The sequence below is a fragment of the Caretta caretta genome, chromosome 13 (assembly GCF_965140235.1).
Source record: "Caretta caretta isolate rCarCar2 chromosome 13, rCarCar1.hap1, whole genome shotgun sequence".
NCBI lineage: Eukaryota > Metazoa > Chordata > Testudines > Cheloniidae > Caretta > Caretta caretta.
Window position 1 is genome coordinate 35704923 of NC_134218.1, and position 16150 is coordinate 35721072.

The window sequence follows — 16150 nt, forward strand, 5'->3', positions numbered from 1 at the left end:
TAAGCAATATCATTCAGGTAATTAGGACCTAGAGTCTGATCCAGTATTTCAGCACTTCCTATGTCACTATATTAAATGTTCATTTTCTCTCGTATACTTTAAGGTAAAGGAAGAATAAATTAGATGTTGGCCTGAGCTTTTGGATTTCCTGAAAGAGGTGGAGCTTTCCTTTTTCACTGGCAGAGGAATTTAAAATTACAGGGCAAACAGGAAAGCAAAGATGGAAATATTTCATAAACACAAGGTATACCATTCCTCTTACATTTTGCAGTTTCACTACCTATTGTCTTGGAAATGCTTCATCACACTTCATATGAAGGGTACATTCACAAACAGCTCATAAAGAGTTCATAAATGATAAATAGATTTTTTAAATAAATGGCTAATCAATTATTATAGGGTACAACCGCTCAACAGGTGGTTTTAGTCTTGGGGTATAAGCACCCATAATATCTTTTACTGATGTGCTTATCTATAATGCACACTACTCCTGTCTTTCATGAGCTTATAACATCTATTAACCATTTATTAACTAATTATAATATGAAGCATGACCAAATAATTTCATCTCCAGCTTTTTTTTTCAAAACTATTCTGAAGTTCATTTGCTCCATTTATTCAAAGACAATGCCACATTGTTTCATTGTAGCTATGCAATACAGACTCGGGCCCAATCTTGCTATATTTGGGAGCACCTAAAATACATCCTCTGAACTGTAAGGTTCATTTTGACCAGTACTTATTTCCTATTTACCCTGTGTGATGGGGTGTATCAACCCAGCACTGGTAATGCAGGGGTTAAGAAACTGCTTTGGGCCCAAGAGGCTCCACCCCCTCACTCTTGCTGGGCATGCTTCCAATAGAGGGAGCAGATAAAAAGAAACAGCTCAGCTCAGTCTGGCCTGGATGAGGAGGGCTCAAATGTTCGGAAGTGTCTATGAGTTTCTCAGCTGTTTTCATTGTAGTTGTAGCCATGTTGGTCCCAGGATATTAGATTTTGAATGATTTCTGGTAACATGTTAAGTCCTTATGTTTAACAAGCTGTATCACCTTGTATTTAGCTGCGACACTCTGAGTACCTTTCCCAGATCTGAAGAGCTCTGTGGAGCTTGAAAGCTTGTCTTTCTCACCAACAGAAGTTGGTCCAGTAAAAAATATCCCCTTACCCACTTTGTGTTTCTTTCTCCTCACAGAGTTTTCCCCCCATGTTGTTCCAGTGTAGGAGAAATGTCTGAAATCTCTCTAAACGGGCTCTGGGTTCCACCTGGAACATGCTTTAATGGATTTTCTGGATCTCTGTAGATTGTCCCATCTCTTACAGATTTTTGAGAGATGATACATTCTCTTGACATTTTTTTCCACAGAGTGAAGGTAAAATCCGAATTTCCCGTGAGCTCTCAGAAGGGGAAAAATTAGGAACAAGCAACAGAAAGGTGCAGGTGAAGAAATGCCTGGATAGCCTGGGGATTCCCTGTAATCTGGTAGGAGTCAATTAATGTCTTACAGAATTGTAGAGGAATATATAGCACATTGACAATGGTAACGAATACTCATACAGAGCTGGTGAAAATATGTTCATCAAAAAGTTATGGGTTGTTGGGTTTTTTATTTTATTTTATGTTTTTGTTTGTTTTGTTTTCTGGTTTTATTTTAAAGGCTTTTAGAATAAAACAAACTGAAATAAATGGGACTTAAGTGAGTGGCTAAAATTAAGTGCATGTTTAAGTGCTTTGCTGAATTGGGATGAACTTAAATACACGTTTAAATATAAATGATGGATAGAACAGGCTGGGAAATATATTTTATTTTCAGAGGGAAAAAAGAAAAAAAATCATTTATATTGAATTTTTTCACAGATTCTTTTAAAACCTAAAACCTGATTTTTTCTGTTTCCTAAAACTAAGTATATTGTATGAGGTGTGTGCGTATATACATATGGCAGTTTTTTATTGTTAAACAATGATTTTTTCCAGGTTTTGGGCAAAACCCTAACAAATATCAATAAAAATGTTCCTTTTAATAAAAAAGATATTTTTCATCCCCCAAACTCCAAAACAAAACAAAACAAAAAACCTTGTTCAAAAATTTTCCAGCAGTTCTAATAATTAACAGTAGTTATGCTACATGGAATACATAGTATACACACACATCATCTATTATAACAGCTATTGGAGTTATTCTTGAAGAAGTAGAATTCAGGAAAGCTTGTGAATAAAGTTACTCATGGAAGTTGTCTCATTCAAATCAGTGTAAATAAAGACAGGATTCAGAGTAACAGCCGTGTTAGTCTGTATTTGCAAAAAGAAAAGGAGTACTTGTGGCACCTTAGAGACTAACCAATTTATTTGAGCATGAGCTTTCGTGAGCTACAGCTCACTTCATCGGATGCATACCGTGGATTCCGATGTGGAATCCGATGAAGTGAGCTGTAGCTCACGAAAGCTCATGCTCAAATAAATTGGTTAGTCTCTAAGGTGCCACAAGTACTCCTTTTCTTTTTAGTGTAAATAAAGAAGTGTAAATAAAGACACTCCCAAATGTAAATGCTTGCAGAATTGGATCCTACAAAATATTCTTTCAAATTCCATGATGGGGGATATCCTAGGTGGGAATGGGAGGTGTTTGACTGCAGATGCCGTGAAAGTAACTTAGATGAGCAATGGCGGTTCCTCAGTAATCCCAGTTTATATGTTGTTGAGTCTTTTCCCTTCCTCAGGATGATGTGCCCAATATCGCCATCCTGGGAGCTGGTGGAGGTCTGCGGGCCATGATCGCCCTTCATGGAACCCTGCAGGAGCTACAAAAGCATAGTCTCTTGGACACCATCATGTACCTGTGCGGGGTCTCAGGTTCCACTTGGTAGGTGCATGTCAAGAGATGTGGTGAATGAAAGTGTGTCCCTCTGTAGAACTGACAACCAGGGGAAATTATTGCTATTGTTATAATTAACGAAAGGATACGCTGGGTACTTCATCATCAATAGGAGAAAACTGTCTGTCCATTTCCTGAGGAGATGAGAATGGGTGAGTATGCCAACATGTTACCCGCACAATCTAGGGCACCATACCTTTACCCTACCATGGGCTCAAGGCATAACCCAGTTAATTTAGTCACCCCAAACTTTTCCATCCTGGGCTTGCGGGATAAGGCACCCATGCTTACCTGTCCTGGGCTCAGAGCGAAACCTAGTCAATTTATGTACCCTCCCTTACCCGTCTTGGGTCCAGGGAATAATCTTCAGTGGGTTTATAGGACCTTTTTACCAGTAAAAGAACCTTACACAGTAATATCCTTAACTTCTATTTATGAACAGTTACCAAAACAGAATACACAAGCTACGCATACAATTCTCACCACTCCTAATAAGGCAAATGAACATTTCTTGATGGCCAGTCAAGATTAGAAGTTTCAGGGCTCCAGCTTCTGCACGGTATGGTCAGTAGAGTGCTGAGGTCTGTCATCTCTGATCTTGAGCTGTGTCCTGGAGTTAGGTTCCAAAGAACTTCCCTTTGGACCTCAGTTTATATGGTTAAAACTTGGGTCCTACTTACCTGTACTAAACCAATCATTTTAAACTAAACAGTATTTTTCACCAATCCTGGTCCATTATGAAACAATTATTTAACCAATCATACCCCATCACCTTAGTTGATTTAAATCTTTCAAAATTATTTATGCAACATACAGAAACAATTAAAGAAATAGACAGAGGCCATACAGAGAAACAATAGAGAAGTAGGGACCATAATGGCAAAACAATAGAAATATAGATTTCACTATCACAACTGTTGGTAAGTGATTTCTTGCCAGACCGAATACTATAAAACAAAGTTGTCTATAAGCATCCTAAGATCTGTTTATTTATCTGGCAATGATGGGTACTATTAGGACAGGAGTGCCTTCTTAACAACCCAATATTAAATTTTTTGATGCAAATTAGATGGGACATGACTCCCTGGTTCTTAGCTCCTGGTGGCTGTTGTCCTATGGCTGTTGCTTCTTACTACAGAAAGGCCTTGGCCTACATACATTGCAATGTAAGCCCAGGGTTCAAACTCAGACTCAAACTCAATACCTCTTCCATCTACACACAAATCATGCAAACCCAGAGCAAGGATCCTAGGACTCCATGAGGGTGGAGGGTCTGAGCATGAGTCAGGTGAGGACCAGGATTCAGGACTAATTGCTTTGCAGTGTAGACACAGTCCCACTGGACTCATGCTCTGGGAGTCAACCAAAGATGACCCACAGGCCAACTTCCTTTGTCCTCTTGACAGTCAAATTTGGTAGACCATGAAGTTTTCCCATATTGAAGCAAGAACAAAGGGCTAATGCAGCCACGTTTTGGGAGGGTGCTAGAAAGTCTGGGATATGGGTGGCTGAATTCAGTCCCTCATAATGCAGTGTAGACTCTAGAGCCCCAGGTTGTGACCAGGAGTTTAACAATTCCAAACCTGGGGTTACACATGAGTCTAGATGCTCAAGTCCCAGGTTAACAGATCCAGAGCCTGCTAACCTGATTTATACTAACATTGCTGTATGTACATGCCTTTTAAGTCTGACCCTTCTAAGATTTCTACATGGGCAAAAGTGACAGGGGCCCAGCCCTATAGTTCTAATTTAGTATTTATAACTCGTACAGTGTCATTGTGAATCTCTTGAATTCTGGTGTTTCCCTTAGAGCCCAAGCTCCATCAGTCATGTGATTTTTGTGAGTCTCACAGCTCATCGAGGCTATAGAGGCACAGCTGTGCCACTGCAGTTTAGCTGCTGTAGTGCTTCAGTGTAGACACTACCTACACTGGAGGGAGGGGTTCTCCCGACAGTACAGCTAATCCAGCTCCTTGACAGGCCATAGCTAAGCTGGCAGAAGAATTCTTCCATCCACCTAGCGCTGCCTACATAGGGACTTAAGTTAGCTTAAATATGGCACTCCGAAGTGTGGATTTTTCACCCCTTGAGCAACACAGTCATGCTGGCCTAACAGTCTAGTGTAAACCAGGCGTCAGCTTTCATTATTTTATGAAGCATACATGTCTGTCTCTGGTGGTTGTGGAGAAAAGCTTGGAAATGTGAACCCTACCAGCTCAAATGACAGAAGGCAAGTGAAAGGAACCCAAGTTTTTAAAATAAATCTCATGATTTTTAAGCCAAACTTGGGATTTTCTGTGACCTGACGTGACTTTTGGCATACTTGTAGTTTGCATTAGTGCTGAAATCAGGATAGCAGAACAGTGCCTACTACCTTCTTTGTCCCTTTTTCTCCAGTCGAGAGACTGTTATTTTAGTTGTGGTTAAAGAGAGGCAGAGTGTGAACAATGGTTTGCGCCATAGGAAAAGTGAGAAATGCACATAACTGGTGTTTGTTAAACTGGAACAAGTGACAGGGTGTAACACAAGATGGGGATAACCAGGTGCAAAAGAGACAACAATGGTCGCAAGTTTGTAGGATAGGGTGGAGAGTTAGTTTCTCAATGGAAAAGGAGACTGTGTCCTTCAGAACATCCAGCTAATCTAACAGGGCCACTTACTGATAGCCTTGCTCACAATGAGTAGCAGTTGACACAGGACCCTAAGGGAGTTAGGCATTCCATTGGTGATGCAATTCAATGGGAGACTGATACCAGTGGGTGACTTCCTAATTATCATAATTACTTATCTGTCCCACATTAACATAGTATCTGAGCACCACTGTATTTATCTCCATAACACCCCTGTGAGTTAGGAAAGTGCCTGTATCCCCCTTTTCCTATGGGGAACCAACGTTACAATCTCTGGGAGAGCAGGGAGCAGAACCCACATTTCCTGAGTTCTAGGCAAGTTTCCTAACCACTGAACCATTCTTCCCCTCCCAAACTTTCTGCACAAATAGTCCCACTGAAGTCAATGTTAGGGTGAAAGAGTCATCATGGGCAGGACAGATCTGTGGATGTTACAAATATCCTGAATGTAACCAGAGCTGTTCAAACTCGGTATCATGGACCCTGTGTATTGCTAATGGAGATTCCCCATTTGCTCAACCTGGTAAGGACCTGGGGGATTTGGATTTTATCTCTGCTGATGCTGTGGCTTTCCACAGCAGCCATCCAGACAGCCATGTGATCCTTGGGGGTTACAAATGCATTGCCATGATAGAACAATAAGTGAAAATATTCTAATAAATAATTATGCAGACATTGAAAGGGCTGGGGGAAATTGCCCATATCCTGTTCCCCTTGCAATGTGTGTTTTGTCTCTGTAATAGGTGTATGTCATCTCTCTACAAAAATGGGGACTGGGCAGAGAAATTGCAGGCCTTGGAGGAAAGTATGTGTGCTAGACTTTCCAAATACACCTGGAGCATCCCAAAGGCAACGAAAATGCTACTCGAGGCGGCTAAAGATGAAAATTACTCCCTGACTGAGTTCTGGGCCTACACTGTGGTCTATGGAATGTTACATGAGGTGGGTGAAAAACTTTCCCTTTTGTAACTTTCTAAGGTCCCCATCTAGCCCCACTCACCAACCTACCCAACCTTATGACTTGGGATTGCACGTTGATTTGAGTCCACACAGGAAAACGAGAGGGCTTGGACCCAAGTTGCTGTGGCACACCGGCTCTGACCTACCCCTCTATTAAGGACCTAAGACCTTGGGTCCTGAGTGCATGCTGAGCCAAGTCAGACTGATTTTTGTGTGCAGAGAAATGGGTCTTGGGCTTACACCTGAGTCAGACCCTGGGCTTAGTGTATAGAACTTCCCTCAGGGAGTCTGCAGGGGAAGTGGGGACTAAGTCTTAGGCTAATGGCTTGACCACTTAGTCATTGAGGAAGGCTTATTCTCATAGATAAATAAATGCTGAGTGGCTCCACTGAATTCTGTGGAGTTACTTGAGTTACTTCATCTATACACTTGGGTGACTGAGGGCAAACTCCACATCTGTCTAGCTATCATGTCAGCATATGGAAATGTGTTGGCGCCCTGAGCTCAGGCTTGGACTGAGCTGTCAGCGCAGAGACTATACGCAATGTTACAATCACAGTTTAAAAGTAGGAGTGTGTTTGTCTGAACTTATAAAATCTTGTCTGTACAGCTGGACAAGGGACACTTGTCTGAGCAGCGGAGTGCTTCTGAGAACGGACATAACCCCTATCCCATCTATGCAGCAGTGGATGAGCGAAGTTTTTCCAAAGTAACTGAATACTCTCCAGGTAAAAATAAACAACCAAATCTATATGTAATCTCAGTGTAAAGAAGCCTGTCATTTATTTCACCTCCATACAACTCCTCGAGGCAGCAGAGATGTTGAGGTTGTCTTTAGAGCTGATTGAAAATGAAAAAACAAATTGTGAAAAAAAATAAAAAAAATTAAATCTTTTTTGTTCACCAGGATTATTAATGGGCCCCTTTTTCTTGTTGCATGACATTTGTTTCCTTTGTTTCCCCTAGAAATTGTATCAAAACATATTTTAATTTGATTTTCTTTAACAAAATCTTGATTTTCAGTAAGAAAAGAGTAAGTGAAACAAAACCTTAAAAAAATTCCTTAAAATATCAGTAAAACTATGGCAGAAAATTTCACAAAACAGGGAAAATCCAGGTAACATTTACGACTGCTGGGAATAAGTTTTGTTCATGCAAAAATCTTTTTTGAGAAAAATTCAAACTCACTCTTGTTTTCTTTTTTCCTTTCTCCTATTTTGGAAAATCTTTCTAGGTGGAGACACACTTTATTTATTATCTTATTTACTTATTTAGATTTAACAATATAAAATTATGTGTCTTGAAGCATCTAGGAAGCTAACATCATTAATAACGCAGTAAAATTCCTGGAGCATGAAAGAATAATTTCACAAGAAACTCACCAGCCATCACTCCATTCACTTATAGGTATGACTTTAGCTGATCAAAAATGATCCAACAAAGTCAAAATTTTTCTCCAGAGTTTTTGGTTCAGCCCCTGAATTAAAAATTACATTATTTGCTCAGCTTTAGTGGTAAGAACTCTGAACTGAGACACAGGTGGTGTGGGGTTGTAGTTGGAGCCTGGGAGGTGAGGACCAATGGCTTCATACAGAATGTGAATAGGAGTCAAGGAGGAATATGAAGATGGGACAACATGGATGGGAAGAAACTTTATTAATGCAGATGTTGTTTGAAGCACGCTCACATTCCCCTGAGTTATGGATATCTCATGCCACCCTTTCCTGCTGATTCACCTGCAACCTCAAAACTCTTGCTGGGCTTTGTTTCCAAACTCTTTCTTTTTATTTTTCAGCATCCTGGTTTGAGTTCACCCCCCATGAAGCCAGCTTCCTTGGCTATGGAGCAAGTGTACCCATGGAATACTTTGGAAGTGAATACAAGAATGGAGAACTAAAGAAGCAGAAAGAAGAGAAAAGCATGAGTTACCTACAAGGTGAATGATCATGCCCCTTCTTCTTAGGAGATGGAGACAATTGACACAATTGAGCCTGGTTAGATGCATAGATATCGGAAATAAACCATGGAATACTAAAATGGAGAAATATTTACATATATTAGAGAGCTTTTATGTAGACAGTTGAGTGGGGTAAAAACCAGTTTTCATAAGCCATAAAAAATTTTGAGAATCAAAAGAAATTCCTTTCCTAAATCAGAACAAAAAAACAAATTATTTTTTTTCACAAACTGAAAATAAAAAAAATGTTTTGGTTCAGGTGTGTCAAAATATTTCATTTAAATGAGAATATAAAAACAGCCACAATGAGTCAGACCAAAGGTCCATCTGGACTAGTAGGTCCATCTAGCCTCGTATCCACTGTCTTTCGACAGTGACCAATGCCAGGTGCTTCAGAGAGAATGAACAGAATAGTCAATCATTGAGTGATTTGTCTTCCTATTGTCCACACCCAGCTTCTGGCAATCAGAGGCTAGGGACACCCAGAGTGTGGGATTGCATCCCTACCCATCATGACTAATAGCCATTGATGGACATCTCCTCCATGAACTTATTGAAATCTTCTTTAAATCCCGTTATACTTTTGGCTTTCACAAGATCCCCCAACAACAAGTTCCACAGGTTGATTGTGTGTTGTGTTTTTGTTTTAAACTTGCTGCCTATTAATTTCATAGGGGGTCCCCTGGTTCTTGTGTCATGTGCACAGATAAATAACACTTCCTTATTCACTTTCTCCAGACCATTCATGATTTTATAGAATTCTAACATACCCCTCTTAGTCACCTCTTTTCCAAGCTGAAAAGTCCCAGTCCTTTTAATCTTTACTCATACTGTATCTGTTCCATATCCTTAATCATTTTTGTTGCTCTTCTCTGTACTTTTTACAATTCTAATATATATTTTTTGAGATGGAGGGACCAGAACTGCACACAGTATTCACGGTGTGAGTGTACCATGGATTTATATAGTGGCATTTGATACTTTCTGTCTTATCTAGCCCTTTCCTAATGAATCCCAACAGTCTGTTAGCTTTTATGACTGCCACTGTACACTGAGTGGATCTTTTCAGAGAATTATCCACAATGGCTCAAAGAGCTCTTTCTTGAGTGGTAACAGCTAATTTAGATCCCATAATTTTGTACATATAGTTGGGATTATTTTTTGCAAAGTGCATAACTTTGCATTTCTCTGCAATTAATTTCAAATGTTTCATTTCAGTTTTGACCCTTTTTATTTTTTACTTTTTCTTTACTATAATTAAATTAAATTTTAAAGTGTTCTTTTTAAAGAAAAAACAAAAAACAGTTTTTGTTTATAAAAAAGTAAAAATGAAACAATTTGAAACTTTATTCAAAAAAAAAAATCATGTAAAAAATTCATCCAAACTGACTCTTTTCGATCAACAGTTTAGGTTTGATCGAATGGAATTTTCTCCACAAGTGTTTCAGCAGAAAATCTCAACCAACTTTAGCACTTTTCATCCATAGCTCTTAAAGCACTTTTTCTGATTATCAATATGTGCATTGTACAGGTGGGGAAAAATGACATAGGAAGGGAAAATGACTCAAGTCACAACTGGGAAGTCACTCGGTGCAGTAACGGGAGATAAGGTTTAGGAACCAAGGTATCCTGATTCTCAGAGTGGTGCCCAATTAAGTAGACCATTCTGCCTCCTTTGAAGCTATCACTTTTGTTGGTAGCGCTAGCACTTTTGTTGGTAAAACTTTTGTTGGTAAAACTTTTGTCTGTCAGGATGTGGAAAAAAAATCCCTATGACCAATGTAAGTTTCAACAACAAAACTACCCGTGTGGACAGTGCTATGTTCATGGTTTATGCCGACGGAAGAGAGCTGTCCCATCGGCATACAGCAGCTACATGGGAGACCTTACAGCAACATGGCTGCAGCAGTACAGCTGTGTCTCTCTAAGGTCGCTCTAAGGTCTCTAAGGTCTATAGTGTAGATATAGCCTGAGTTGATCACCCATGTTTGTGTTGCTTGGCCTTTTCTGCTCATTTGAAAACCCAGCCTTACCTTCTAGGGATTTTAAAAGGAGTTAGGTGCCCAAATCCCAATTTCATTGGGAATTGGGCATCTAATTACCTTAAGCTCCTGTGTAAATCCAAGCAGTAATTTTTTATTGCTCTCTAAAGGAAATGGGCCAATTTCTACTCTGTTACACCTCAGAGTAACTTCATTGACTTGAATAGATAATCTTGTGGTTTACAGTAGTGTAACTGAGGTCACAATTTGACCCTTTGCTACATTTTGGGCCATCTGGAGGACAGTCCATTGGATACTGGTGAGGAATCTAATTAATGAATAACCTTAATTACCACACTCCCATATGTGGTCGCAATATGGAACCATTACATGTTCTCACAGTTTGGTCTTCTGGGGATTGTGAGACTTTTGTTTAATTCTGGTTGCTGGGTTTAGTGTGTGGATCTTGGGTAGTGTTTCTGTCTAGTGGTTTGCAGGAGGTGAGATTTGATGATCTCATGGTCCCTTCTGCCTCAAGGTCTATGACTGCAGGACTTTATGATCTATGGTATGTGTTTCTTTGCTTGTATTTCTTGACCCAAACTAGAGTCCTCCTTACATAGCAGAATGGTTCTTACCATGGAACTAGTAATTTTGGGGATTTCTCTCCCCACAGTCTGGAAAATGGGATAATATTTTTTTTAAATACTGTGAAAATGTTCAGTGGAAATTTTTTGACTTTTCAGAAAAGAAAGGAAAAGAAAACCCCTCACAATAAAAATGTTCAGCGCAAAAGCAGTGAAAACCAAATCCTTTTGAAAACCAAAAAACATTTCAGTTTTCAGCCAATACATAAATAAATTAATACATAAAATAAAAAATAAAAAAAGTTTCTAATGAAAAAAACCCTTTTCATGAAAGCAGACATTTTACTTGACATTTTCATTTTGACAAAAACCCCAATTTTCTATAAAAAAATAATGTGAAGAAAATACTGTTATGATCAACCCTAAGTAGAACCTGTGTAAGTAAACAGCTTCAAATCCTTTTATACTCTTTTCCTTCTTGTTTTCAGGTTTGTGGGGAAGTGCCATTGGCAGCAAAACGGAAAATGAAAAAGTAATAAAAGGTATGCCAGTTTCTGTTCTCATAGCACACTGGCGTCAGAGCTCAGGTCCTCAAGTTTGTTCTGGATGGGACTCTCTAGAGTGGAGTCTTCTTCATCAACTCCAGAACTAGCTTCCTGCATTGCTCTAAAATAACCCGCTGTAAGGACTTTTACAGCACAAGGCAAACTGCATCTCTTTGTGTGTGCTGCTGAATGTGAGGATGTTTTGTGTTCTGCAGACTTTTTTTATTTAGTTATTTATTCTATTTTAATTCATGGCAAAAGTTCTTAGACTGGCTGTTTTAAATTTTTATTAGAGAAGATCAGAAAATCACAAATTTTGGTGGGAAAAATGCCCAACTTTTTCTAGTTGAAAAATAGTAAAATAAGTTTGAAAATTGGGATTTACTCCACTTTTCTCACATCTTTTTATATTCTTCCACATGCGACTTTCCCCAGTGAGTTAAAAAAAAGAGGACGATGAGTACAAAAGGGAGAGAGAGATTGTGAAATGCAGTGAAAATTCAAACACCAAAAATAGAAAAATGATATGTTTTGGTTTCTAAAAAATGAAATAAAGTGTCATCTTACACTGTTTTTTCTTTGTTAGGGTATGTCTACACTACGAAATTAGGTCGAATTTATAGAAGTCGGTTTTTTAGAAATCGGTTTTATATATTCGAGTGTGTGTGTCCCCACAGAAAATGCTCTAAGTGCATTAAGTGAATTAACTCGGCGGAGTGCTTCCACAATACCGAGGCTAGAGTCGACTTCCGGAGTGTTGCACTGTGGGTAGCTATCCCACAGTTCCCGCAGTCTCCGCTGCCCATTGGAATTCTGGGTTGAGATCCCAATGCCTGATGGGGCTAAAACATTGTCGCGTGTGGTTCTGGGTACATATCGTCAGGCCCCTGTTCCCTCCCTCCCTCCGTGAAAGCAAGGGCAGACAATCGTTTCGTGCCTTTTTTCCTGAGTTACCTGTGCAGACTCCATACCATGGCAAGCATGGAGCCCGCTCAGGTAACCGTCACCGTATGTCTCCTGGGTGCTGGCAGACGTGGTACTGCATTGCTACACAGTAACAGCAACCCCTTGCCTTGTGGCAGCAGACGGTACAATACGACTGGTAGCCGTCATCGTCATGTCTGAGGTGCTCCTGGCCATGTCGGCCAGGAGCGCCTGGGCAGACATGGGCACAGGGACTAAATTTGGAGTGACTTGACCAGGTCATTCTCTTTAGTCCTGCAGTCAGTCCTATTGAACCGTCTTACGGTGAGCAGGCAGGCGATATGGATTGCTAGCAGTCCTATTGCATCATCTTCTGCCGGGCAGCCATGAGATGTGGATGGCATGCAGTCCTTCTGCACCGTCTGCTGCCAGCCAAAGATGTAAAAGATAGATGGAGTGGATCAAAACAAGAAATAGACCAGATTTGTTTTGTACTCATTTGCTTCCCCCCCTCCCCCGTCTAGGGGACTCATTCCTCTAGGTCACACTGCAGTCACTCACAGGGAAGGTGCAGCGACGTAAATCTAGCCATGTATCAATCAGAGGCCAGACTAACCTCCTTGTTCCAATAAGAACAATAACTTAGGTGCACCATTTCTTATTGGAACCCTCCGTGAAGTCCTGCCTGAAATACTCCTTGATGTAAAGCCACCCCCTTTGTTGATTTTAGCTCCCTGAAGCCAACCCTGTAAGCCATGTCTTCAGTCGCCCCTCCCTCTGTCAGAGCAACGGCAGACAATCATTCCGCCCCTTTTTTCTGAGCGGACGCCGTACCAAGGTAAGCATGGAGGCCGCTCAGCTCACTTTGGCAATTAGGAGCACATTAAACACCACATGCATTATCCAGAAGTATATGCAGCACCAGAACCTGGGAGAGCGATACCGGGCGAGTAGGCGACGTCAGCGCGGTCGCGTGAGTGATCAGGACATGGACACAGATTTCTCTGAAAGCATGGGCCCTGCCAATGCATGCATCATGGTGCAGGGGGCAGGTTCATGCTGTGGAATGCCGATTCTGGGCTTGGGAAACAAGCACAGACTGGTGTGACCGCATAGTGTTGCAGGTCTGGGACGATTCCCAGCGGCTGCAAAACTTTCGCATGCGTAAGGACACTTTCATGGAACTTTGTGACTTGCTTTCCCCTGCCCTGAAGCACATGAATACCAAGATGAGAGCAGCCCTCACAGTTGAGAAGCAAGTGGCGATAGCCCTGTGGAAGCTTGCAACGCCAGACAGCTACCGGTCAGTTGGGAATCAATTTGGAGTGGGCAAATCTACTGTGGGGGCTGCTGTGATGCACGTAGCCCACACAATCAAAGATCTGCTGATATCAAGGGTAGTGACCCTGGGAAATGTGCAGGTCATAGTGGATGGCTTTGCTGCAATGGGATTCCCTAACTGTGGTGGGGCCATATCCCTATCTTGGCACCGGAACCCATATCCCTATCTTGGCACAGGAGCACCAAGCCGGCGAGTACATAAACCACAAGGGGTACTTTTCAATAGTGCTGCAAGCTCGGGTGGATCACAAGGGACGTTTCACCAACATCAACGTGGGATGGCCGGGAAAGGTACATGACGCTCGCATCTTCAGGAACTCTGGTCTGTTTCAAAAGCTGCAGGAAGGGACTTTATTCCCAGACCAGAAAATAACTGTTGGGGATGTTGAAATGCCTATATGTATCCGTGGGCACCCAGCCTACCCTTAATGCCATGGCTCATGAAGCCGTACACAGGCAGCCTGGACAGTAGTCAGGAGCTGTTCAACTACAGGCTGAGCAAGTGCAGAATGGTGGTAGAATGTGCATTTGGACGTTTAAAGGCGCGCTGGCGCAGTTTACTGACTCGGTTAGACCTTAGCGAAACCAATATTCCCACTGCTTGCTGTGTGCTCCACAATATCTGTGAGAGTAAGGGGGACATGTTTATGGCGGGGTGGGAGGTTGAGGCAAATCGCCTGGCTGCTGGTTACGTGCAGCCAGACACCAGGGCGGTTAGAAGAGCACAGGAGGGCGCGGTACGCATCAGAGAAGCTTTGAAAACCAGTTTCATGACTGGCCAGGCTACGGTGTGAAAGTTCTGTTTGTTTCTCCTTGATGAAACCCGCCGCCCCTTGGTTCACTCTACTTCCCTTTAAGCTAACCACCCTCCCCTCCTCCCTTCAATCACCGCTTGCAGAGGCAATAAAGTCATTGTTGCTTCACATTCATGCATTCTTTATTCATTCATCACACAAATAGGGGGATGAATACCAAGGTAGCCCAAGAGGGGTGGTGGAGGAGGGAAGGAAAATGCCACCCAGCACTTTAAGCACAGCACTTTAAAAGTTTACAACTTTAAAATTTATTGAAAGCCAGCCTTCTTTTTTGGGGGCAATCCTCTGTGGCGGAGTGGCTGGTTGGCCGGTGGCCCCCCACCGTGTTCTTGGGCGTCTGGGTGTGGAGGCTATGGAACTTGGGGAGGAGGGCGGTTGGTTACACAGGGGCTGTAGTGGCAGTCTGTGCTCCAGCTGCCTTTGCTGCAGCTCAACCATACACTGGAGCATACTGGTTTGATCCTCCAGCAGCTTCAGCATTGAATCCTGCCTCCTCTCATCACGCTGCCACCACATTTGAGCTTCAGCCCTGTCTTCAGCCCGCCACTTACTCTCTTCAGCCTGCCACTTACTCTCTTCAGCCCACCACCTCTCCTCCCGGTCATTTTGTGCTTTCCTGCACTCTGACATTATGTGCCTCCACGCATTGGTCTGTGCTCTGTCAGTGTGGGAGGACAGCATGAGCTCAGAGAACATTTCATCACGAGTGCATTTTTTTTTCTTTCTAATCTTCACTAGCCTCTGGGAAGGAGAAGATCCTGTGATCCTTGAAACACATGTAGCTGGTGGAGAAAAAAAAAGGGACAGCAGTATTTAAAAAGACACATTTTATAAAACAGTGGCTACAGTCTTTCAGGGTAAACCTTGCTGTTAACATTACATACATAGTACATGTGCTTTCGTTACAAGGTCGCATTTTGCCTCCCCCCCCCACGTGGCTACCCCCTCAACCCTCCCCCCTCCCCGTGGCTAACAGCGGGGAACATTTCTGTTCAGCCTCAGGCAAACAGCCCAGCAGGAACGGGCTCCTCTGAGTGTCCCCTGAAGAAAAGCACCCTATTTCAACCAGGTGACCATGAATGATATCTCACTCTCCTGAGGATAACACAGAGAGATAAAGAATGGATGTTGTTTGAACGCCAGGAAACATACACTGCAATGCTTTGTTGTACAATGATTCCCGAGTACGTGTTACTGGCCTGGAGTGGTAAAGTGTCCTACCATGAAGGACGCAATAAGGCTGCCCTCCCCAGAAACCTTTTGCAAAGGCTTTGGGAGTACATCCAGGAGAGCCGCAAATGCCAGGGCAAATTAATCCTTTCACATGCTTGCTTTTAAGCCATGTATAGAATTTTAAAAGGTACACTCACCGGAGGTCCCTTCTCCGCCTGCCGGGTCCAGGAAGCAGCCTTGTGGGTTCGGGGGGTACTGGCTCCAGGTCCAGGGTGAGAAACAGTTCCTGGCTGTCGGGAAAAGCGGTTTCTCCGCTTGCTTGCTGTGAGCTATCTACAACCTCGTCATCATCATCATCTTCTTCT

The 16150-nt window shown here is 42.1% G+C and overlaps 1 protein-coding gene across 1 annotated transcript in view; it reads left to right on the top strand.

Moving 5' to 3' along the window:
• The first annotated feature begins 220 nt into the window (after positions 1 to 220).
• LOC125629477 (cytosolic phospholipase A2 gamma-like) overlaps positions 221 to 16150 on the top strand; it is a 41650-nt gene continuing 25720 nt past the window's right edge. Inside the window, exons 1-7 of the mRNA XM_075118557.1 lie at positions 221 to 244; positions 1365 to 1481; positions 2717 to 2859; positions 6245 to 6443; positions 7072 to 7189; positions 8257 to 8397; positions 11476 to 11529. Of these exons, the coding sequence (XP_074974658.1) occupies positions 221 to 244; positions 1365 to 1481; positions 2717 to 2859; positions 6245 to 6443; positions 7072 to 7189; positions 8257 to 8397; positions 11476 to 11529 (796 nt within the window). The remainder of the gene's footprint in view (positions 245 to 1364; positions 1482 to 2716; positions 2860 to 6244; positions 6444 to 7071; positions 7190 to 8256; positions 8398 to 11475; positions 11530 to 16150) is intronic.